Source organism: Carcharhinus amblyrhynchos, chromosome 10, assembly GCF_965287045.1.
Source record: "Carcharhinus amblyrhynchos chromosome 10, sCarAmb.v2.hapA, whole genome shotgun sequence".
Classification (NCBI taxonomy): Eukaryota; Metazoa; Chordata; class Chondrichthyes; order Carcharhiniformes; family Carcharhinidae; genus Carcharhinus; species Carcharhinus amblyrhynchos.
In genome coordinates this window covers 47,815,845-47,840,015 of record NC_137333.1, presented here as the reverse complement: position 1 = coordinate 47,840,015, position 24,171 = coordinate 47,815,845, and the positions used below count along the sequence as shown (strand labels likewise).

At 38.5% G+C, this 24,171-nt stretch overlaps 1 protein-coding gene across 6 annotated transcripts in view; it reads right to left on the bottom strand.

The window, feature by feature from the left end:
• LOC145348920 (neutral amino acid uniporter 4-like) overlaps positions 1 to 24,171 on the bottom strand; it is a 345,734-nt gene that overhangs the window by 303,942 nt on the left and 17,621 nt on the right. For all 6 annotated transcript variants that reach the window (XM_080196997.1, XM_080196995.1, XM_080197000.1 and 3 more), the window contains 3 exons: positions 21,610 to 21,705; positions 16,375 to 16,459; positions 4,214 to 4,441 (listed from right to left, as the gene is read on the bottom strand). In XM_080196997.1, coding sequence (XP_080053123.1) covers positions 4,214 to 4,441; positions 16,375 to 16,459; positions 21,610 to 21,705 — 409 coding nt within the window. The remainder of the gene's footprint in view (positions 1 to 4,213; positions 4,442 to 16,374; positions 16,460 to 21,609; positions 21,706 to 24,171) is intronic.

Sequence of the window (24,171 nt, the reverse complement as noted above, 5' to 3'; positions counted from 1 at the left end):
TAACAAAAGTTCACTCACACTTTATGGAAATCTGAGATGTGCATGTAATAATCACAAATGTACAAGACCAAAATAATTAGAACTCTGCTTTAGCTAGTTGCTAAAAACTGATCATTTTTATCCATAAATTACAAAATCTTCCTCCCAACTTTTTTAATTTAGCTACACAAGTGACAAGTTCAGATCCATGGCTCTGACATATGCGAGGCTGAAAAGAGTGGTCTGATAGTTATTTAATGGCTTAAAACTTCACTTTAAAAACCTGCAGATTGAGAGAAGAAAACAGGAATCACACCAGAAAAAAATTAATAGATGAATATGTGCTGAGTTTTATATCAAAATAATGGGGAACATAGTCAAAAGCATGAAAAGCTAAAGGACAGTGCTAAAGTAAATTTGGACTACACATTTATGCAAAAAAATGTGTATTAAAAAATCTATTAAGATAGTTAAAATACATACTTAATAAATAACATTTGTACAAGTATACATTTGCAATGTTGTTTGTTTTTAGAGTTAAAGCACAAGCAACACATTATTTCTATGTTTGGGAAGCATGATTCATTGAATGGTACACTGTTTCAGTGCGTGAATTTCACAAGATTAAGTTATATTAAACCACATCACACTCATTCCATTCTTAAAGATACAAAGCCAATGCTGAGTGGAAATCTATCTGCTTGCTCCAAAAAACAAATTCAAATTGAATCCAATTCATGGCCCCCAGAGGAGAAACAAACAAGATTCAAGCTGACAAGAAAACGCATTGCATCCCATCTTGGGCTTGATCTGATATTTGATCATAGTCAAAAGGCGAAAAGTCACCATCCTCGAGCAACAGCACAGAGGAAATGATGGTGGTGATAGATGGGATGGTGGAGCTCTATTCCTTTTAAACCATAATAAGTAGTGTACTCACTTAGGAGCACAGCACAATGTAAAGAAAATATGCATTTATATAGTATTATACATGTGTCATGTATCAAAACATCCTGCAGCCAGTGAAGTACTTCAAACACTGTCACTGTTATAGGATATATGGCATACAATAAAGTTCCACAAAGAACAACTTGGCAACGACGATGTAATCTGTTTTGCGCTGCTGATTGAATAAAGAGATAATTCCCCTGCTTTTCTTCAAAATAATGACATAGAATCCTTTATGTTCATTTTCAAAAATAGACAGGGCCTGGGTTTAATATCTTGATCTAAAAGCAGCACCTCAAAGTGCAGAAGGTGGTCATTCGGCCCATCAAGTCGGCATCGACTCTACAAAAGAGTATCTTATTCAGGCCTGCCCTAAATCTGTAACTCTACGCATTTACCATAGTTAATACCCATAATCGACACATCTTTAGACAATAAGGGGCAATTTAGCATGGCTAATCCACCTAATCTGAAAATGTTTGGATTGTGGGAGGGAACCAGAGCACAAAGAGGAAATGGACACAGACACAGGGAGAACGTACAAACTCTACACAGACAGTTACCCAAGGCTGGAATCGAATCCAGGTCCCTTGCGCTGTGAGCCAGCAATGCAAACCACCCTGACGCTCAACTGAATGCTGTAGGTGCAATGCCAGAGCCACAACTGACAAATGCAGCATGTGCTCATATTAGTTTTGCAGACTTGGACAGCAGAAAAATTGAATAAATTTACGCATGCACCAAATGTCTTCAAAAGTCATAAACCCCAAACACAGCCATTTCTGAGACTGATGAAGCTATCCAACCACTATAAAATTTGGATGTACTATTTTCTTTTGCAAAATTACATTATAAATATTGTTGTTGAATGAATAGTTTGCTGATAAATGACTTTCTTTTTCCTGCCCTACATTCAGAGTACATATGTTAAACAGTAACAGTACTTCATTTCTAAATGGCACTAACTGAATAATTAGACTTGGAAAGCACTGAAGCAAAGAACAAATAACACCACCCTGGTGAGTACACATTGGGTTTGTTTGAAAGTGGATATAATCAAAGTTAATGCCAAACCTGACAATGTTCATTAAAACGTGTATGGGCCCTGGGAAGGCTGGACACCTGAGCCCAACAGGCAATGCATCAATTGTTCAAACAGGCCAATGGAGAGAAATATATAGTACTAAACAATGCTAATTCCAAGGTACACTCTGGTTTCTCTTCAGATTGTATAAATCTTTTGCCAAGGAACAAGAAATTGAAGGTTTAGCATCGCAAGAGGCAGGAAGACATTAGTATTCACTCCTAAGCAAAGGCTACTCTAAAATCGGCAGAGAAGTGTGCATGAAAAGTGATGTGGAGATGCTGGCGTTGGACTGTGGTAAACACAGTAAGAAGTCTCACAACACCAGGTTAAAATCCAACCAGTTTATTTGATAGTAAACCCAGAAGCTTTTGAAAACTTTTTGAAAACTTGACAAAGGAACACCTGATGAAGGAACAGCACTTCCGAAAGTTTGTGGGTTTACTATCAAACAAACAGGTTGGATTTTAACCTGGTGTTGAGAGACTTCTTACCATGAAAAGTGTAGCAGAGAAAAACGACTAAGCAAGTTGAGAGTAGAGGCACTACTACAGAAACAATTCCAGTAATTCAATTTAGCAGTTATGCCATGTGTTATAAACAGAGATAAATTGAAACAAAAAGTGAAAGTTCAATTATAAAGAAAATGAAAACAAAAAAGTGACATTTCTTAATCATTATCAGGCTAATAGAATTATTACACTGAATTTTTTGAACCTGCATTGCAGAGGAATGACAGCAGAAAATATTTCATATTGTTGCTTTAAAAATGGCTTTTTCACAAGAAATAACAATTGCAACACAATGGGTAGGGCACCTTAATTTTCTTGTGCATTTTTAATATCAACAGCACCCTTAATATTAAAGATACATTTTTGCATAATTCTTGTTACTGAGCATCAATAAGCAGTTTAAAATAAGGTGAAGTTTCAGTTATTCCTGCTGCTGTCCTCGTCTAATATTTACACACATTCATTTCTAAGAGGGACCACTAAATGGTCCTGTCCTAATCCTAAAATGCAGGGGAGATGGTATCCCACTTCTGTGTCGTTTAAAAACAGCTTGTTCATCAATGAGGAATCAAACTTCATACCATATGGTCTGCACAACTTAGTATCAAGTGACTGAATGATTCTATTGTCCAGTAATTATTAGCATTTCAGTTTACCTCTCAAAGTGACTGTAATAAAGGTAAACTTTTCCTTCTCACCTTTCTCAACCTGTCTGCAGCCTTAAGACATGATTCATTAGTACCCTTCCACAAACATTCACTCTCTAAACCACCGATGGATAGTGACAGCAGTGTGTAAAATCTACAAGATGCACTGCAGGAACTCATCAGGTCTCCTTAAGCAGCACGTTCCAAGCCCACAACTACTACCATCTAGAAGGTCAAAGACATCAGATACCTGGGAACAATTGTCCTCCAAGTCGTTCACCATCCTGACTTTAAATTATATACGCATTTGTTCACAGTCATTGGGTCAAAATCCTAGAACTCCCTCCTAAACAGCACTGTGGGTTACCTGCACCTCAGGGACTGCAGTGAATCAAGACAGCTCACCACCACCTTCTGGAGGGTAACTAGGGTTGAGCATAAATGCTGGCCTAGTTGGCGATGCCCACATCCCATAAATGAATAAAAAAAGGCACAGCATTCTCTCCAACACATTGGCACTGTTGTCCAGCTGGGTAGGGCTACTCTCAACAGGTTCCTATCTAATTGCAATCACAGAATTACTTGTAATGATGGAAGAGACATTCTTTTCAGGTCCCACAGCAAGCTCCAATCCCTAGATACCAACTCCATCCCTCTCCCTGGCAACAGTCTGATGTTAAGCCAGACCAATTTTGGTCTCACAGTTAACCCCAATACAAGCTTCCAACCACATAATATATCATTAGGGCCACCTATTTCCACCTAGTAACATTACTTAACTTGTACCATGTCACTCTTTTTTTTCACACCTACATAAGCTCTCAGTTGAGCAACATCTTGATTTAAAAATTCTCATCATTATTTTCAAATCCCTCCCTGTGGATTCACCCACCTTGTAATCTCCTCCAACCCCACATCTCCCAAAGATATCTGCACTTATATAGTTATATTACAAGGAAATACTTAAAATATCTGTTCGAATGATTAGGGACAGAATTTATCAACTGCTTGTATGCAATATTTTTCCTGCAAATTCAACTTACCCTCATAATATACTGATAGATGATAACCAGACTAGCAGCCATTGAGAGATTTGCCAAAAAAGAGAACACTGCAAGGTACTTTAGATCACGAATAAATACAAAGAAGATCAAAAAAGGAAGCAAGCTGAGCATGTATATCCTTGAATCAACGTTCCATTCATCAGGTAGACTTCTGGTACTGTTCAAATCACTGTAACTTGTATGATTCCTCAGAATTCCTTCCACTATCTATGGAGATAAAACAATGGTTTTTAAAAAAGCTTCAGAATTAAACAAATCCATGAGCACAAATGTGACTTTTTAAAATAATATTTTTAAGAAACTTAATATGGTTAATGCATGAATGACTATAATATAAAATTCAGTGGATGTAGTGGCTAATGGTGCACATTCAAACCAATTATATCAGCCTGTGTAAATTAAATTATGCATGAAAGTGATCCACTAATGTGTGTTCTTTTTCCCCCAACAACCGGACGTAACACTTCCTTTCAGGTATTTTCTTTACTTTCCATCTTCTAATCTTCTCTCGGTCAAATGCAGACTAGCTTTCAGCAACGTCACACTGAAACCAAGTAGGTTCCACAGATCTGATTTGAAATTCCTCCACTCACAAGATTACCCAAAGTTACTCCAACTGGCACATCTCCACCACTGAATTTCTCAGCTGAGCAATGGGATCAATGACAATAAAGTGCAGCTGGATCAGTAAGCTAGAAATAGAATATTAGAAAATTTACACTACAAGAGACCATTCTATCCATCCTGTGTATACCAGCTGAAAAAAACAATCTAGCTTATTCACATTTTGCAACACGTGGTCCATTGCCTCATAGGTTACCAAAGTATAATAAACTTAAAAAGAGGGCGACTTGCATAGGTGGCATGTCAGTTGTCTCAACTAACTTTTTTCAAGTGCTTCTGCATGCTACATAGATAGCATTTAGTGAATGTGTAAAGACTGCTCCATAAGGCAGCCTAGCTGAAAATTAAAATTAAAATATTAAATTGGAATATAATCAAAGGGGAACTGATAAGGGCAGATGTCTGAAGGGATTTTGATATATGAATTAGCACACCAATGGATAAAGCAAGTACCTACCTACGTGGCTAGGAGAAAATAATGGGGTATAATAACTTCAAAGTGGAAAGATAAGGAAATTGACACTTATATACTAAAAGCCAGGTCCTCAGTGTAGATAGTATCAAAGTGAAAGAATGATATAACCATGGCACAATAACGGGACAAAAGGACACAGTTGCAGCGACCATCACAGCTACATCTAGCTGCAGAAAAAGTCTCCTGAAAACAAGTTATTGCTAAATAGGCAGCCAGTTAAGACCCAAAATTTAAACCGAGAAAATTTCGCCTTCTCTGAAGCTGAAGGCTGTTTTCCCTAAATGTGACTAAATAATCTGCTGGTGGTAATTATCTGCTAGATTTAGATTTAGAGTTGTATAATATTGGATGTTGTTTGGGAACAAAGGTGCATTCAGGAAAGTAGGTAGTTGGGAAGCAAAGGGTAACTTTGTGTAATATCAAGCGTGTACAGCCATCAGTGTAGTTAAATGTTGGTGTACTATAGTCCTTCTTGTCATGTGTTTTTTTAAGTTAAAAAATATTTTTTATTAATTGATCACACAACGACTGGTATGCATATCTTTTCTCTCAGTGTACCAAATTGAAACTATATGCCACTCAGAACCAGTGTTCCAAGTTATTCTTCAGGGTTTTGGAATACCCTCACATTTATCAGCCAGGTTCTTAACATAACTCATTCACAAACAAGAAAGAATGTTAACCTGTGCCCTGTGTTCATCAGTGTGTCTAGTTTAATCTTTCATGACGCATGAGCTATCCACAGTCCAGTCACCTGTTGAACTTGGAAATAAATTACTGCATAGGCCATCTGAATAGCGATGTACTATAAGCAACTTCGTATTCTGTGAGTGTCTACATAATGGAAACAACATTTCAGTTCAAACTTGTGTTGTAATAGAGGAAGCAATAGAACACAAACATACAAAAATATGGAGCAAACTCAGTGGCCCTTCCGGCTGGCTATACATAGTCTTGATGCCTTAAGGATGACAATACAGGCACTCCATACCTATCAGGAGTAATGCAATCTCCTAGGAGACAAAGATAAAAGCTTAGGCCAATTAGGGGAAGTATGGACTATTCTTTTGACCCTTTTAAGCAATAAAAACTAATTCAGAGTATCAACTGCATATGAATTGTGTTTAATTATATACCAGAGGAAAGCATTAAATTAGGCTTCACTTTATTATCTAAAAAGGGACAACTTACTGTGATGACATACCCGTATGGTGGAGGGGCACGGAGTTTAATTGTGGGTCACATAATCCCATCGGGCCAATCACAAAGAGAAAATTGTTTGACAGATACAGTCCGGGAGTCATTGAGTTACCAAAGCTTATTTATTGCTGTCCTAAGTAGTTGTTTTGCCAAAATAAATCTCTTATATGTTTTTCTGCCTTGCTGTTTGTCAATTCTTTGCAGTCTTTACATTTACTGAAAATGGAATGGTTCAGTTAAGAAGTATGTGTTTGTAAAGTTTCACTCCATAGATAACTATTAGACTGGGGTAAAAACTGACTCCAGCATCAACTTCACCAACTGACTTTCTGGAATTGAACACAGGAGACCACACTGACTTCCACTTATAGGGTAACTGCCTTTGATCTCAAGGTGATCTCAGTAACAGGACTAGCTCTCTCAGAACAGAATACAACATAAAACACCTATCTATTTCATAGGTTTAATATTCTCTGGGAAGAGGACCACCCAGTAATCAACCTAGTTCTATCATAATTTGTGTTTGGACTTAGCTTAAGTTCAAAGTGAGAACCAACAAGAGCTTAGATCAGTGCAGTTTTCAAAAAACCTTCCACAAATTGAGGCCTCAATAAAAAAAGACCAAAATGAGTCATGTAAGACTGATATGACCACTAACCCAGTTGAAACATAGTTGTTAAACAATATTAGGTTATGCTGCATTTTACATAAAATCGACAATTGGTAGAATACAATTGCAAATAATGAGCTTAATTTAATGGCTGAGATGGCAGTCCCATCCACTGAAAAGCCAAGGCCAACCCAGTGATGCATTTCCAAAAGCACCAACATAATTGCATGCCCATCTGGCATTGAGGCTTCCACCTCTAAGAATGGAAATCCTACTTCCAACAGCTGCCAGCCAATTGGAGGAATAGTAGCTCTCCAGATCAGCAACGCCACTGGGAGTCGAAACACTGCAGGTACTACACTCAGAACCAGAAACAAGAGATACCTCTATATGTCATAAATTTGCCTTTGCAGCAGTGTCCAAATTAGTGGCCATGAAAACCCATGGTATCATTACAGTACTGTACTCAAGTCCTGGGAATTAACTTCAAACAAAATCCAATCTAGAAGGAAAACAGTGCTTCATCTCTGTTGGACACTTTAAACAGGCCCTTTTTAATAACATGATGGAAGGTATATGTGCACAGGAGCCAGGAAACAGCAGGAAGCAGGGGCCAATAAGAGAAGAATCAGACCCTTGCCCAAAAAAAAATCACACACCAACTAATCAGAAAATGCAGACACACTATTATAATAGATAGTTTGACAACTGAAACGAATAGTGAAATATGATGCCACTTTCATATTGGTACAAGTGAATATACACAGATAGGAAGCTTTAGCTACATCCCAAACAAACTCCAGAAAATAGTCTGAGATTCTTTTAACAGGCATCTAATACCATTTGAGCTCCCTTATGAAGAGGATGAAAGTTTTAGTTTCAGAATTGTTAAAGACATCTTGTGGATTTCTGAACACCAACAAATTTACTGAGGGCCTTTATTTCATTCAATTCTGGGACACGGACATTGCTGGCTGGCCAGCATTTGATGCACATCTTAGTTGTTCTCGAGAAGATGGTGGTGAGCTGCCTTCTTAAAGCACTGCAGTCCACATGCTGTGTGCTCACTCAGAGTGTCATTAGGGAGAGAATTTCATGATTTTGAACCAGCAACTGCTAAGGAATGGCAATATATTTCCAAGTCAGGATGGTGAGTGGCTTGGAGGGGAACTTGGTGGTGTTCCCATGTATCTGCGGCCCTTGTCCTTCTGGATGCAAGTGGCTGTGAGTTTACATAAGAACATAAGAAATAGGAGCAGGAGTAGGCCATCTAGCCCTTAGAGCCTGCCCTGCCATTCAATAAGATCATGGCTGATCTGAAGTGGATCAGTTCCACTTTCCCGCTTTCTCCTCATAACCCTCAATTCCCCTGGGTTTGGAAGGTGCTAAGAATCTTTGGTGAATTTCTGAAGTGCATTTTGTAGATAGTACACGCCGCTGCTACTGGGCATTGTAGTGGAGGAAGAGGATGTTTGTGGATGTGATGCCAATCAAGCAAGCTGCTTTGTCCTCGATTGGTGGCAAGCTTCATGAGTGTTGCTGAAATTGCACTCATCGAGGCAAGTGTGGAGTATTCCATCACACTCCTGGCTTGTGCCTTGTAGATGGTGGATAACTTTGGGGACTCGGGAGGTAAGTTACTCACCACAATATTCCTAGCCTGCTCTTACCGCCATTGGGTTTATGTGACGGGTCCAGTTGAGTTTCTAGTCAATGGTAACCTAAGGATGTTGACAGTGGGGGATTCGGTGATAGTAACAACACTGAATGTCATGGGGCAGTGGTTAGAGTGTCTCTTACTGGTGATGGTCATTGCCTGGCATTAGTGAGATGCGAATGTTACTTGCCATTTGTCAGCCCAAGCCTGGATATTGTCCAGATCTTGTTGCTTTTGAACAGGGGACCGCTTCACCTCTGAGGCCAGCTGCAAAAATGCAATTCTTTCTCATATTTCATATTAAATTTATAGTTCATACCTATCATAATTTACCTGTTTACTTGTATTTAATTCAAATAGATTCTGATCGGCATTATGTAAAAACTACATAAGTGGAATCTTGTCGGTAATTTGGAGGCATTTGGGGAGATGCTGTTGTCGCTGGACTAGTAACTTAAGAACATGAGAACTAGGAGCAGGAGTAGGCCATCTGACCCCTCAAGCCTGCTCTGCCATTCAATAAGATCATGACTGATCTTTTTGTGGACTCAGCTCCACTTACTCGACTGCTCATAATAACCCTTAATTTCTTTACTGTTCAAAAATTTATCTATCCTTGCCTTAACATTCAATGAGATAGCCTCAACTACTTCACTGGGTAGGGAATTCTACAGATTCACAACCCTTTGGGTGAAGTTCCTCCTCAACTCAGTCCTAAATCTGCTTCCCCTTATTGTGAGGCTATGCCCTTTAGTTCTAGTTTCACCTGCCAATGGAAACAACTTCCCTGCTTCTATCTTATCTATTCCCTTCATAATCTTATGTTTCTATAAGATCTCCCCTCATTCTTCTGAATTCCAATGGGTATAGCCCCAGTCTACTCAGTCTGTCCTTGTAAGCCAACCCTCTCAACTCCGCAATCAACCTAGTGAGTCTCCTCTGCACCCCCTCCAGTGCCAGTATATCCTTTCTCAAGTAAGGAGACCGAAACTGTACACAGTACTCCAGGTGTGGCCTCACCAGCACCTTATACAGTTGCAACATAACCTTGCTGTTTTTAAACTCTCTGGCCATGTCAGACAAAATTCCATTTGCCTTCTGAATTACCTGCTGCACCTGCAAACCAACTTTGAGATCCCTGCACAAGAACACCCAGGTCCCTCTGCACAGTAGCATGCTGCAATTGTTTTACCATTTAAATAATAGCCCATTTTGCTGTTATCCCTGTCAAAATGGATGACTTCGTAATCCAGAATGCCAGGCTAATGTTCTGGGGATAGAGGTTCAAATCCCACCAAGGCAGCTGGTGGATTATGTATTTGATTAATTCTGTAATTGAAAGCTTCTCTCAGTAACAGTGACCACGAAACTATCATCGATTCTTGCAAAAGACCCACTCGGTTCACTTATGTCCTTTCCCAATCTAGCCAAAAGTGATTCCATACTAATGCTAATATGGTTTACATTTACTGCTCCCTGAAATGGCCCTGCAAGCCACCCAGTTCAAGGCAATTAAGGAACAGCAATATATGCTGTCCTTGCCAGCAACATCCACATCCCACTTAAGAACATCTGTTGAAAATCAACAAATTTGGTTCTTTTGGATTATGATTCCCCCACAGAGCTCATAACAATCAGGGGAAAACATTGTTTACAAATTTAATTATGCACGATCACAATTCAGGTCACTCAAATAAGCCAATTCAATTACATAAAATGTGATTCAATTTGTTTTCCCTCATCGGGTTTAGTACAATACTTAGCAGGCAATCAAGCCATAAAAATATTTCTTTTATAAACCCTAACTTGTGGAGATGATTCTAACTTATTTAAGAGTCAAAGCTGCACTCCCACTTTTGCCATTTAAGTGACCGTTTCCTCCTCTTCCTTATCTACTATGCTATACTTTAACAACGTCACTTGCAGCCCTGTGGTCAGCATTCATATATAGACTAGCCACACCCTGTTCCAATTCTATTGATCTTTCCATCCCCTCCATGGATAAGTTGGCATTTGATCCAATCAATCAACAGAAAGAAAGAAATGGTCATCTTTCGTGCACACCGCAAGATCCATATCCTTGCCATCAATTCACTTCATCCCCAGGCACATCATTCACTATTCAACCTCAAGTTACGCTTCCATCCCCATACCTTCTCTATGACATGCTTTCTTTTCTCTCCATCACCCCTACCTCAGCCTTTCAGCAGCTGAAACCCATACTTAAACTTAAAGTTTATTTATTAGTATCACAAATAGGCTTACATTAACAGTGCAACAAAGTTACTGTGAAAATCTCCTAGTCGCCATACTCAGGCATCTGTTCAGGCATACTAAGGGAGAATTTAGCATGGCCAATGCACCTCACCAGCAAATCTTTTGGAATGTGGGTGGAACCCAGAGCAACTGGAGGAAATCCATGCAGACACAGGGAGAACTTGCAAACTCCACAGTGACCCAAGCCAGGAATTGGACCCAGGTCCCTGGCACTGTGTGCCACCGTTGGCTCTAGTCTCAACTATTCCATTGCTTTCCTAGCTGCCCTTTCATTCTCTATCTTTTGTGATCAGACTCATCCATAACTGTACTTTCCATGTCCCATCCCACACTAGATCCCACATCATCATTATCTTTGTCCTTCATTACCCACATTCACCACCTTACATTTAAAATCTGCATCCACATTAAAATTTCTTTCACGACCTCACCCTTCCCCATTTTTGTAACCTGCATACTCCAACTTAGACTTAACTCTCTCACTATCACATCGCTCTCCCTTTACCACCCCCCCCCAAAAAATATGCCATTTCTCTCATCTTAGTCTTTTATGCACCCCTGATCATGTCTTTAGCAGTGTGTTCTAACATCTAAATGTCACTCAGATTTAAATTCCATTAATTTCTTCAATTTTTGTTGTTTTCCTGACTGTTTCTCATGACTTTCCTGCAATTCCCCTTCTACAACTTTCCTTGGTTCCTCATCATGGTTACTGCCTCCCTGGCTGTCAGTGCTGCTTCACTCCCGTGTGCAGAAGGGAAACATCGTACTGGCAAAATACAGCCTACAGTGTGATCATCTGTTTGTTCCTGCTCCACAAATTTTTTTTTATATAAAATGCAGTTGGATGGCGAATATGGCTGTTCAATTTTTAAGCTGCAATTTATTAAAATGCACTCAAAATTCACCCATCACTAGTAGCACACAGAACAGTGTCAAAGCCTCAAGACTACTGAACTAAACAGTTATCAAATGACATCAGCAGCAGCACTGAGGGACAATAACACATGTTTGCATCTTAACTCCGTAAATTCACAGAACAACTGCAAAAGTGCATCATTGGGTCTCAAAGAGCAGTACACAGTTTCAGCACAGCTTCTGATTTGGATTGTACTGTTTAGGCTGTATAGGTCAACATTCTCATTAATTTGCTTATTACAAGTCCTAGACATGTTGAGCATCAACTCTTCTCGGACAGTATAGATTTCTTCAGCTGATCCTTAATTATTCAGTACAAATGATGGTGTATGTCTGTCCTAACTCTTCCTATTCATGCAATATTATAGAGATGACAGTATTAATTTGCTACTATTCTGCCACTTACATATTTTGGCCAATTAACTTTACTTCCCAAGCTTGATCCTCAGAATCACTCCCCTTCTCATCTATCTAGAAATCTGTTTCCAACTATTGATAAAAATTCGAATCATTGCAGATTCAATACCAATCAGTTTTCATTATTCCCTTATAACATCATAATTCTCAAGATCACTAAGTAACAGAATAGCTACAGACCATCTAACCTATCCAAATTTATCCAACCTTCCAAAAGGATCCTAAACTTTACGTCACAACAATTAAGTGTTTCTTAAATGCTTCCAGCATTTTCACCTCCCACTACTCCATCTGGAAATACATCAATACTTCAATCACATGAAGAAATTCCTGTACCACCCTGAATTTTTTTTTGCTTCCACCCAACAAAAATCTAACTCCCAAGCTATTAGGGTGATATTCCCTCCATAAAGAGGAACACAACTAATGCAATCTTTTTCAATCACTTGGGAAATTGACCATTTACTAAGGCAGGGCAAGAGCACTTTGGAATAAGAGATGCCATCAAGCTACTGAGATGAAAATAAGTTACTGATCAGAACAATGCTACCTGTATTAGAGGGCATCATAACACTGCAGCAACCACAACACTGAACACAAAAATTCAACAACAGTTTGACACAACAGAAATATGAAGATAGAGTTCATTTAGAAATGGAACTTATTTTAATTCAATGAAAGGGAAAGCTTTCTTATTATGTAAAGTCATTCATTAAAGTACAAGACAAGGTGATTGCATGAAAGTAGTTAAAAAATGCAAAACACTCTATGCCACATCTCTGAAGTTACTCCCTCAAAATCTCTCTCAGCAGGAATATCTTTAGATCTGAAAGGGGCTGGAATAGAAAGAACAAAGTCAGACTGGCTTGGTAACTATGAGGGAATTTCAAAAATAAACAGGAAAATATCAGTCCATTGCAACTTCAACCAGAAACTGCAAGTTTTTACTGAAATCTAAACATCTTCTCATCTTTCAATCCTCTGAAAAGTAAGAAGACATTTGCCGCACTGAATTTCCTAACGTATCTAGAAATGCTTGTGTATCTTCAACTGATTTTCCCCCATGAGTAGTATAACTTTAAAGTATTCCACTCAATATCTTCTAACATTGCACAAGGAGCCAAGACCAAGTTTGGGCTTGGAATGAAGTGGATTAAGGAGACAAAAACTGCACCTTGAAGAAATGTACATAAATTAAGACAAACATCAACAAACAACTTTTCATTGACTATTGGTAAAACTGAAGAAAACTCATGAATCTGGAGGTAGAAGCAAACTATGAACACATGAATTAGGAACAATAGACCGTTAAGCCCTTTGAAGCTGCTCCACCATTTGATAAGGCTGACTGATTTGATTGTGACCTCGAGTCTTCTTTCTTATCTGTTCCCAACAGCCTTTAACTCTCTTGTCAATCAAGAATCTATCTTTCTATCTCAGAGTCCACCATTCACCACAGAAGAGTATTCGTCCAACTAACAACCCTCAGAAAAAAATTTTCATCTGTCTCAAACAGTGACCCTTATTTTTAAACTGTGGTGTCCTCTATTTCTACCCTCTCCCACAAGGGGAAACATCCTTTCAGCATCCACTCTGTCAAGTCCCCTCAGGGTCTTCTATATTTCAATAAAATCACTCTCATTGTTCTAAATTCCAAGGATACAGGTCCAAACCATCTTCATTACAAACTACTTCATCCCAGGAATCAATCGAGTGAACCTTCTCTAAACTGTTTCTATTGCAATTATATCTTTTAAGTAAGCAAACTAAAATGTCCCTACTTCAATATTACATTCCCCTTGCAGTAAACAACAACATTCAACTTGCCTTCCTAATCACCTGCTGTACCTGCATACTACCAGAACATCCAGATCCCTCTGTAATGCAGAGTTCTGCAACCCCCTCTATTTAGATGACACTGCCTTTTCTCTTGTCAAAGTAGACAGCCTCACCTCTTGTCATTGTGCTCCATATGCTGAAGAAAGAAAGGATTAATGAATTTAATGCATTTTGTACCTAGCATATATCACAAACATAACTTCCTCATGGCTGAGCTCTTCAAGCTTATACTGCTCCTGGCATCAATATAAACTATTTATTCATGTTTTCCTTTCTTGTTCATGTCTTTCATTATTTAACTTTCATTTCCATAAAGACAGATAGTTAAATGTGAATGTTACTTTGCAGATGTTGTAAACCTTACCTGTTTGTACTAGCTAAACATAGTTAAACAGCTGCAGATGGTAGAATGCGATAACGGCTATTTGACAGAAGGACTCCTGCTGGGAAGCCGCGACCACACAAGGTACTTCAACGAAGAAGCTGTCGAAGCCACCAGAAAAGCTGTGGATCATGACTGTACCAATGTCTGTGATGTGACTGAAGCTGCTAGATGAACTACAGGTCCTAGCTGAAGTCGGGGGCTGCATGGTGACTGGAAGCGGAAGCGTTGCAGGTCCTGACTGATACCAGAGTTTGCTTCACGACTGGTGCTGAGAATCATGATGTGTAAACACCCACGCTTATTTATGTTCAGTGAGAAGCCTGGTAAACCACTTTTAGGTGCCAGGTCTCTCCCAAAAGCTTTTGAAATAAAACTACTGTATTTTGACTCATTAACAGTCTCAGAGATGTCTTTTACCTACTACATATGCCAAATCTTTGCCACTCACTTCATCTAGCTATAATCCTTTTGCAGACTTCCTCTATCCTATTCACAACTTACTCCCCCACTCACCTTGGCATCGTCAGCAAATTTAACAACCATTCATTCTGTCCCTTCATCCAAGTCATTGATATAGATTGTAAGTAGTTGAGGCGCCAGCACTGGCCCCGGCAGCACTCCACTAGTTATTGTGTGCCAAGCTGAAAGTTCGCCATCTACTCCTCCTTTCTGCTTCCTGTTAATTGACAAATCCTATACCCATGCTAATACGTCGCCCCATACACCATGTGCTCTTATTTTGTGCAGTAATCTCTGATCTGGCACCTTGTCATGGTGCTTTTGGAAATTCAAGCATACCATATCTATAGATTCTCCATTATCCACTATGCTAGTTACTTCAACAAGTAACTTCAAGATAAATTATTCAAACATTATTTGCCCTTCACAAAACCATGCTGGCTCTGCCTAACAGCTTTAAAGTTTTCTTACTGCTCTGCTATAGCCTCCTTAATAATATATTCCAGCATCTTCCGTATGACATGGAAACTACATGCTAACCAACAATTATGATTCAGCGAAAACTTTTATGGGCTCTTAACTAAGCATGAGGTAATATTCATTAAATTTAAAGAATTTAAAACATTACAACTATTGCCTGACAATATTATGGTGTGATGTTATGTCTTTTTTTTTAAAAGGAGGTAACACCTAATGGAATAGTTGCAATTTTGTTTTTAGTAATCAACAGCATGTGCAACAGCGCCTATGGGCTATTAGTATAGTAATTTGTCAGTACACTGCTGGCCTTGTTCCATATCTAACCTAGTACAGATGGATATTTTCGGGCGTATACAATTCTCAGTGATATCTAAAAGTAGGCATGGACTCTTAAGGCAAACCACCAAGTCTTGTTTTTATGTTTGGGTCTAGAGACGGACATGTGTTCAGATGTGATTCTGATGTAAGTGAAAAATAATATAACAAACTGGTTTGAATGATTCCTACTGTTTGATATAAAGTTGATGTTAACCTATTGTATCCTTTTATCATTACATTCACCTTCTGAATAGTCTGCTTAAAATATCAGTACTGTTATTTTTCATGTTTTAATTACAACAAATAAATCAGTTTAGAATTCTAAGCAATAAAACACACTTAACTTTGTTACAGAGAAAGTGCAAGATGAATGAAAGGAGTAATAAGTCTTCAAGCTTTCATAGGGTGTAAATCAACTACACTTTCTTCAGTTGGTAAAACTATATAAAAAAATCATTTTACCTTTCCACAGATAGCTCACCTGTTTCATGTTGGCAGCAAGGAAAACAAAATAAACCGAGCAAAATCCCAGTTGTGTGATGATGAGGAAGAACTCAACAGTCACCCTGAAAAGAAAGGTATATGCATATCAACCTAAGAGATAATGTTGAAAGTAGGTTCTTTAATTCCTACATGACATAAAGAACAAATGAATTAACATTTATAGCACTTTTCAGACATTGTAAAATACTTCAAGATAATTAAATAAATTTAGATGAATAGTATATCCAAGGCAAGATAGCAGACATTGATATGATCTACAACAGCAATGAGATATTCTGTTAAAGGATACACATCAGCCAAGACACTAGATCTTCCCTACTTTTCTTATAATAGGACCATGAGATCTTCTACATCCACCTGAGAGGTAGATCAGCGGTTCCAACAGTCCAGCTCTTACTTCTGCATTGATATGCCAAAATACCTGGATTAGAGTCTGAATCTGCATAATTTTGTCTCAAAGAACAAAAAAGTCAATCACTGAGTTAAAGCTGACATTTGATAGATCCATTAGTAAGGGAATTCCAGTTGCAAGGTAAACAGTTAATCTCCTGGGGCTTATATTTCCTGGTATCCATTACCGTCCCTACATTTTTTTGTACTGCTAGCAAATCAAAACCTGTTTTGCACCATTTTTTTCTGGAGTGGTGACAGTCTTTAAGAAGTTTAGATAAGGGCCAGGTCCAAGAGAATATCAATATATGTAATAAACCAAAATCTTTGTCACACTTCATGATTGGCATGGTTCAAAAAAATGAAACAAAGCACAGGGAAATACATAGCAGACACATCAGCACCTGAAAAGGTAGGTTAATGTTTCAAGAATAGAAAACTAATGCAGAAGATGACATACATTAAGGAATCTGAAAATATTTTGCAAATGGATCAAAGTTCACACAACAATGTGTAACTCATCAAGCTAGCCCACACTTACTACTCATCCATACTAAACTTTCACACAACTTTCCAGCTCTGACATGATATCTCATGCCCAAAATCAGAGCAATATGCACAGTCAAGAAGATAACCCTGCCACACACATTTTTCCAAATGCTTCACTGATTAAATCAACCTAACTGTACAGTCACTGGCTAGCACAAAGATGGAAAACAGGTTGGAAGGTATCTGCTAATTCAAATATACTCATTCTTTTAAATCATCAGTTTGCCCAAGATGACATAAAATTCAAAACACGTGCCAAATTCAGGAAGGCTCACCAATCAGCCTTTGACAAGTCTTTGCAGGAAATAAGAACTTAGGAGTAGGATGAAATTAAACACAAGGTCCCTCCTGAACTCAGGGTTAGTGCAACCCTACAATTACATCTAGTCACCCTTTCACTCATCCCCATTCAACTTCTTCACTCAAAGGGTGGTGAATCTCTGGAATTCTCTGCCCGTTGAGGTGGTGGAGGCTGCCTTGCTAAATATTTTTAAGACGCGGGTTGATGGGTTTTTGATAAGCGAGGGGATTAAGGGTTATGGGGAGAGGGCGGGAATGTGGAACTGAGCCACAACAGATCAGCCATGATCTTATTGAATGGCGGGGCAGGCTCGAAGGGCTAGATGGCCTACTCCTGCTCCTATTTCTTATGTTCTTATGTATACTCAAAAATCTTAAAAGACTACCTGGTACCATGAAATGCCAAGTCATATTTGAAGGAATGTCAGAGAGCAAACTGTTAAATTAGCTCTTTTTCCATTTTCGTACAGTTGCCCATCAGCATTGCAATTTGTGGTCTACAGCAAGACAGAGAACCCTAATTTCATCTCAGCAACAAGTTAATCTAGATGTGGACAGTGGGTATGACGAGCAAAGCTTGAAGAGAAACAAATGGCAAAGGCAAAGGAGCAAATATCTGAGGGCCAAATCATGACACAGGTGCCACCTAAGATGCCCCACGATTTTAGGAATCACACCATTCACCAAAGTTCTATGACTATAAATGCTGACACCTACTTTTCACAAGAGATAATTAGGAGACTGATGGCAGTCAATACTTTGGTGTATCTGTGGACAGTCAACAAATCAATTTGATAAAAGGTTGGTGCCTGTTTGGGACTGAGTGTAAATGGTGAACATGGTAACCATCTTCCCAGCACGTGAACATCTGTCTCCTTGATTAAAGTTATCTACAGTTAGCCTTAAAGAGACAACATATATCCAACAGTCTTCATAAAGTAGGTGCACCAAAGTCCAAAATTCTCTCAAATGTCTTAGCCCCTAAAAATGTGGGCCTATGATAACATAGAACAGCACAGTACAGGCCCTTCAGCCTTCAATGTTGTGCTGAATAATGTCCAATCCCAAGATCAAGCTATCCCCTCCCTATAATTCTGGAGTGCTCCGTGTGCCTATCCAATAACCACTTAAAAGTTCCTAAAGTGTCCGACTCCACTATCACAGCAGGCAGTCTATTCCACACCCCAACCACACTCTGAGTGAAGAATCTACCTCGGACATTCCATCTATATCTCCCACCATGAATCTTATAGTTATGCTCCCTAGTAACAGCTACATTCACCCGAGGAAATAGCGTCTGCACATCTACTCTATCGATCCCCCTCATCATCTTATAAACCTCGTAAGTTGCCTCTCATCCTCCTCTGCTCCAAAGAGAAAAGCCCCAGCTCGCTCAAGCTTTCCTCATAAGACCTACCCTCCAAACCAGGCAGCATCCTGGTAAATCTCTTCTGCACACTGTCCAATGCTTCCACATCCTTCTTATAGTGAAGTGACCAGAACTGAACACAATATTCCAAATGTGGTCTCAATGTGGTCACCAATGTCCGGTACAGTTGCAGCATAACCCCAAGGCTCTTAAACTCAAACCTCCTGTTAATGAATGCTAACACACTATAAGCCTTCTTCACGGCTCAATCCACTTGAATGGCAACCTTCAGAGATCTGTAGATATGAAGCCCAAGATCTCTTTGTTCCTCGACATGCCTCAGAACTCTGCCGTTGACCCTGTAATCCGCATTCAAGTTTGTCCTACCAAAATGAATCACCTCACACTTATCAGGGTTAGACTCCATCTGCCACTTTTCAGCCCAACTCTGCATCCTATCAACGTCTCTTTGCAGCCTGCAAGAGCTCTCCACCTCATCCACTAGTCCAATCTTGGTGTCGTCAACAAATTTACTAATCCATCCTTCAGCCCCTCTTCCAAGTCATTGATAAATATCACAAAAAGCACAGGACCCAGCACTGACCCTTGGTACACCGCTAGTAACTGGCCTTCAGTCTGAAAATTTTCCCTCCACCACCAGCCTCTATCTTCTATGAGACAGCCAGTTACTTATCCAATCGGCCAAATTTCCTCCTATCCCACACATCTTTACCTTCAACAGCAAACCATGGGGAACCTTATCAAACACCTTACTAAAATCCACGTATACAACATCAACTGCTCTACCTTCGTCCACACACTTAGTTTTCATGAAGATACAGTATCGGTAAGTAACAAAGGCCATTCTTGTTCATATACGAGTTGATTTTTCTCATCTAAATCATGTAAGCACGACTGAAACGAAGGGATGTCCAACCTCATAACCATTTACAGCTACAAACAAGACTGCGGCAGGAACAGGGATTTAACCAAACACTTGGACTGCAAAAAATATTGTTACATAAACAGCAACAAGAGCAAATCCAGAAGAAACAATTAAATTAAAGAAAAAAAGGAAGCTTAACAATAGTGAAAACTCCAAAACAGTTTTAACAAGTTTATTTAAACAAGCTAGCTAACAAACATTGTACATCCATTTCAAATGGGGAAGACGCCAACAAGTAAAATGTGAAGTTCAGTACGACTCTGTAATGCCTCTCCAAGATTATGGAAGATCACACTGGTTAGTAGAAAGCTTAAAAATAAATTTATTTGCTGCAAAGATCAATATACCGTATGTACATCAGCCGACTGAATCCAGTTTTCCAACGTAAACTCTTGGGGAAAAGAACCTTCTAATATTGATTTTTAAGTCTCAAAGTTTGATAGAGTGAAACCTATTGCCATCAGATAGCAACATTTATCATAGAAAACCTGTACCTTCATGAAAATAGCAGGACCCCTGGATTTCGAGATGAGATTTGTATCTCCGAGGAACATCCAGAGACTTCAAAAGGTAGTGCTCAAAAAACCTTTACGTTTCAGGGTCATTTCCATTGGAGGCAATAATCCTATCTAAGCATTTTTTTTAAAGCAGAATTGTATGATGTATTTTAAATTTCATTAACAATTATAATCTTGCAAAATTTGAATGATTTACTATTTTAAAATACAAGTATCAACAAACTGCTTCTCAACTGAACATTAAAGTATAAAAATGTCAATATAATAATTAAAAGTTTGCATTATCTCTTCTGACTTTATGCACAGTGCAGCAATATCAATGTAGAAAATCATTTTGCTATAATTTTGCACAATCAGAAGAACCAGGAAATTGGCAAGAGAAACCTTGTGGACCACTTATGTCTATTAGGAAGGAAAACAGTGCAGAATCTGATTGCCTTTTGCTGCAGAACACAGACAGATAAAATTAAGGTTACTTTCGAAAAATAGTACCTGGAAAAGCTAGAAGCTGGATCTGATTTGTATTCAAAATTTATTGGAATTAATTCAATTTAATACCTTGGAGTAATCCAGCATTCCAAAGGCAACACAATTCCTCAATCCAAACCTTTTAATTAACATTCATCTGGCGAATGCTCTCAAACAAAATCAATAGCAGACTGATTGATAAATAATCCAAAGAAATGGTACAGAGTACTCAAATTGTTTCCTCTGGCCTACTATTCAAAATATAAATTGACCTCTCAGCATTTTTCCTTTCATTGCCATCACCCACCAATACCTGTAAACCTCCCCATTCTAAGAATGTGTGGCAGCTACAACTGTCAACCAAGTGCCAGTAAACAGATTCAATCTTGTGTGTTTCTCTAAACCATAAGATCGAATAGCTGTGCTTCCTGAGGTCAATTAGAATTGATCTGCAAGCAGTTAACCACAGATAAGTTGCAGAACAAAGGAAACCAGTAGGAAACATCTGTCTTTCGAACATTATATTCTTATATATTTAAAAAGCACAGGCGTTAGTATGCGCTCAATGAATGCACTCAAAACCTCTGATGATTAAACAAAAATATAACTTTTAAGCAAGCTAAATGTGCATAATTTGGTTATCCTCTAACATTATGCTGCAAACAATTTTACCTTCCCCACGGAGCTTTGTTTCGAAGACATAAGAATGGTCCTTGTTCCATAGCAAATGTGACAGTATCACCATAACTCAGACCTTGCTTTTGAAATCTGTGCATAAAAAAAAAAACAAATTTTCAAACTGTAGATATGAAGCACACACAATTTGATTTCCAACAGTGAACCACTGCCCTTTAAATTTTGATCACATTACAAATTACTAGACTTGGAAGTTTACTTAATCATTTATCAAGGAAAAAATACCTAACTGTTAATCAACTTCGGCTGTAGTCAAATGATCTGTTATTCTTGGGCAGTTTTGGTGATGGGAGCAGAAAATCACACAAGAGATCCAATCATATTTAATGCAGTGGGAGGTCTTGCCATTATTGTTCCTCGTCACCCCTTGCCATTATTGTTCCTCGTCACCCCTTGCCAGTGACTAACGGGAACACCGGGATCACCATCGTTAGGAAAACAAAGGCAGGTTTAAGTGCTTTATACTTGTATGGGTAAAGTTAGAATAAGGTTTAGTCTTAGATGGGTTTAATGTTTCTGTGCCTAGAAGGAACCTATAGCTAGGTTCATGCTGGGCATAGGTGTTTGTATGTGTGGAGGTTGGTTTCAATTCCAACTGGGATTCTATCGCGCTTAAAGAGGGACTATGGAGTGACAGGTGAGAAGCTAGGTTTCTAAAATAATCCTAAAGTTTGGAATTACTTACTATTCTGTGAAAAGATGTTACAGTAATTGGGAAGACAGTATTGGCTGGATAACAGAGTTGGTTTACAGTAGAAGTCAGTAGAGACAAAGGAACCCTGAAGAGAGTGTTAAATGTGGACTAGATTCGCTGGTAAAAATGGAGCAGAAGCTCTGTTCAATACAGTCATTTGGAAAACACGCCCTCGATTTTGGAATGCAAAGCACCAAAGGAAAGCAGCATTATGAGAGGGGATTTTAAAGTGCGTTTTCGAGTAGCATATGGAAACTCTTATGTAACAATTATCTGGGGGGATTCTGAGGAGACATCCCCAATCATTCACTTGGGATTCAGAGTATATTTGACCAAAGGCATCTTGTCTGTCAAATGGACTTTTCTGTGCTGAAGAGACCACTGTATTTTGTAATCCATGTTAATCTTTAAAGTGGACATTTTGAAGCTAAGGGGAGTGAAGGAGTGTCGTATAAAAATCCTACTTTTCATGTTCAATAAATATTTTTTCTTAGCAGTCTTGTGACTCTGTTCCTCCAGGATGATATAAAGTTAAAGTTATGGTCTTTTGAGCCAGCGTTCTATTCTAGGATCTTCCCGTTCAGTTATAACATCAACTAGGATCACAACAACATCATAATAAATTTGAATGCCATTATCAGGCCTCTATACCTGATTTCTCCACCCCCACCACCTTTCATGTCTGCTCGAGGGCACGTAGGCATGAATTACCACAGTACCGGAAGTTTCAACTCTTTTATGCCTCTTTTGCCACCTACTGCCACACTTTGCGAAAAAAGGTAACATTCCGCCCATGTTTTCAAAACATTACACCTGCTTCCAAGATCTTTGAAATTAGGTCCCAAGTCATTGCCTTTTTTTGAGCCTATGTAGTTGCTTGGGTGCACATTTTCCCAAACTATTACATTCACTTTCGATACCACCACCAAGAATGAAACCACAAAATCTTTACTATGTAAAGGACATATCTCTCATTTATAATCACATCGTAGTCAGTCAGCTATATATTATATATAATGGGGTGGGGGGGGGGAAAAAGATAAAATTACCTTTTTGCATCAGATGCCAACTGCCTGTTATGACCAGTGATAACGATGTAGAGAATTGATTAATTTGCCACGACATTTTCCATTGGCCAAAAGGAAATGTTTTTATTAATTTCACTAAACATTTAAATATATGGATTATGAAAGTGACAGATAAATGAAGAAATTAAAAGGGAGTAAATTTATCACATGGAACACAAAAATTCCTTTACAGTTGGTGTCATCCTCTGAATTCCTTTGTGGGTTTACAGTCCCATAAGTTCTGACTTTTATCTGTAAGAGCCACTCCAATAATTCAGGCATTAAATATAGAAAATGCTGTAAAAAGCATCTACAAACAATAAAGATTGAACGCAAAAAAATTTGTCTCGACTTTGGATCTGCTGAATATTTTTACATTAGCAGTTATGACAAAAGGTCATCAGTCTAACATATTAACTCTTTCTGTTGTCAGATGTTGCCGGACTTGAATATTTTTAGCGTTTTCTCTTTTTGACCTCAACATTTGTAATTTTTCCTTTTAAAATGACAACAACATAATATTGGTATTGTTGTGTCTTCATGCTACATTTCCTAAAGTTACTGCTAAACAAATCACTTTTTACAATGCAATAAGTTTCTATTCTTAAGTTTTAACATCAACCAAATGAAAATTGGGCATTAAACGACACATATCATTGTTACCATCATAATGCAAAGATGTCAACTAATTAAATGCTCATACTCTCTGCTTAATAAGGTTGCTCTATTGCCCCTCTCTTTGTAAATAAATAAATTGCTAGATCTCTTGAGACAGTT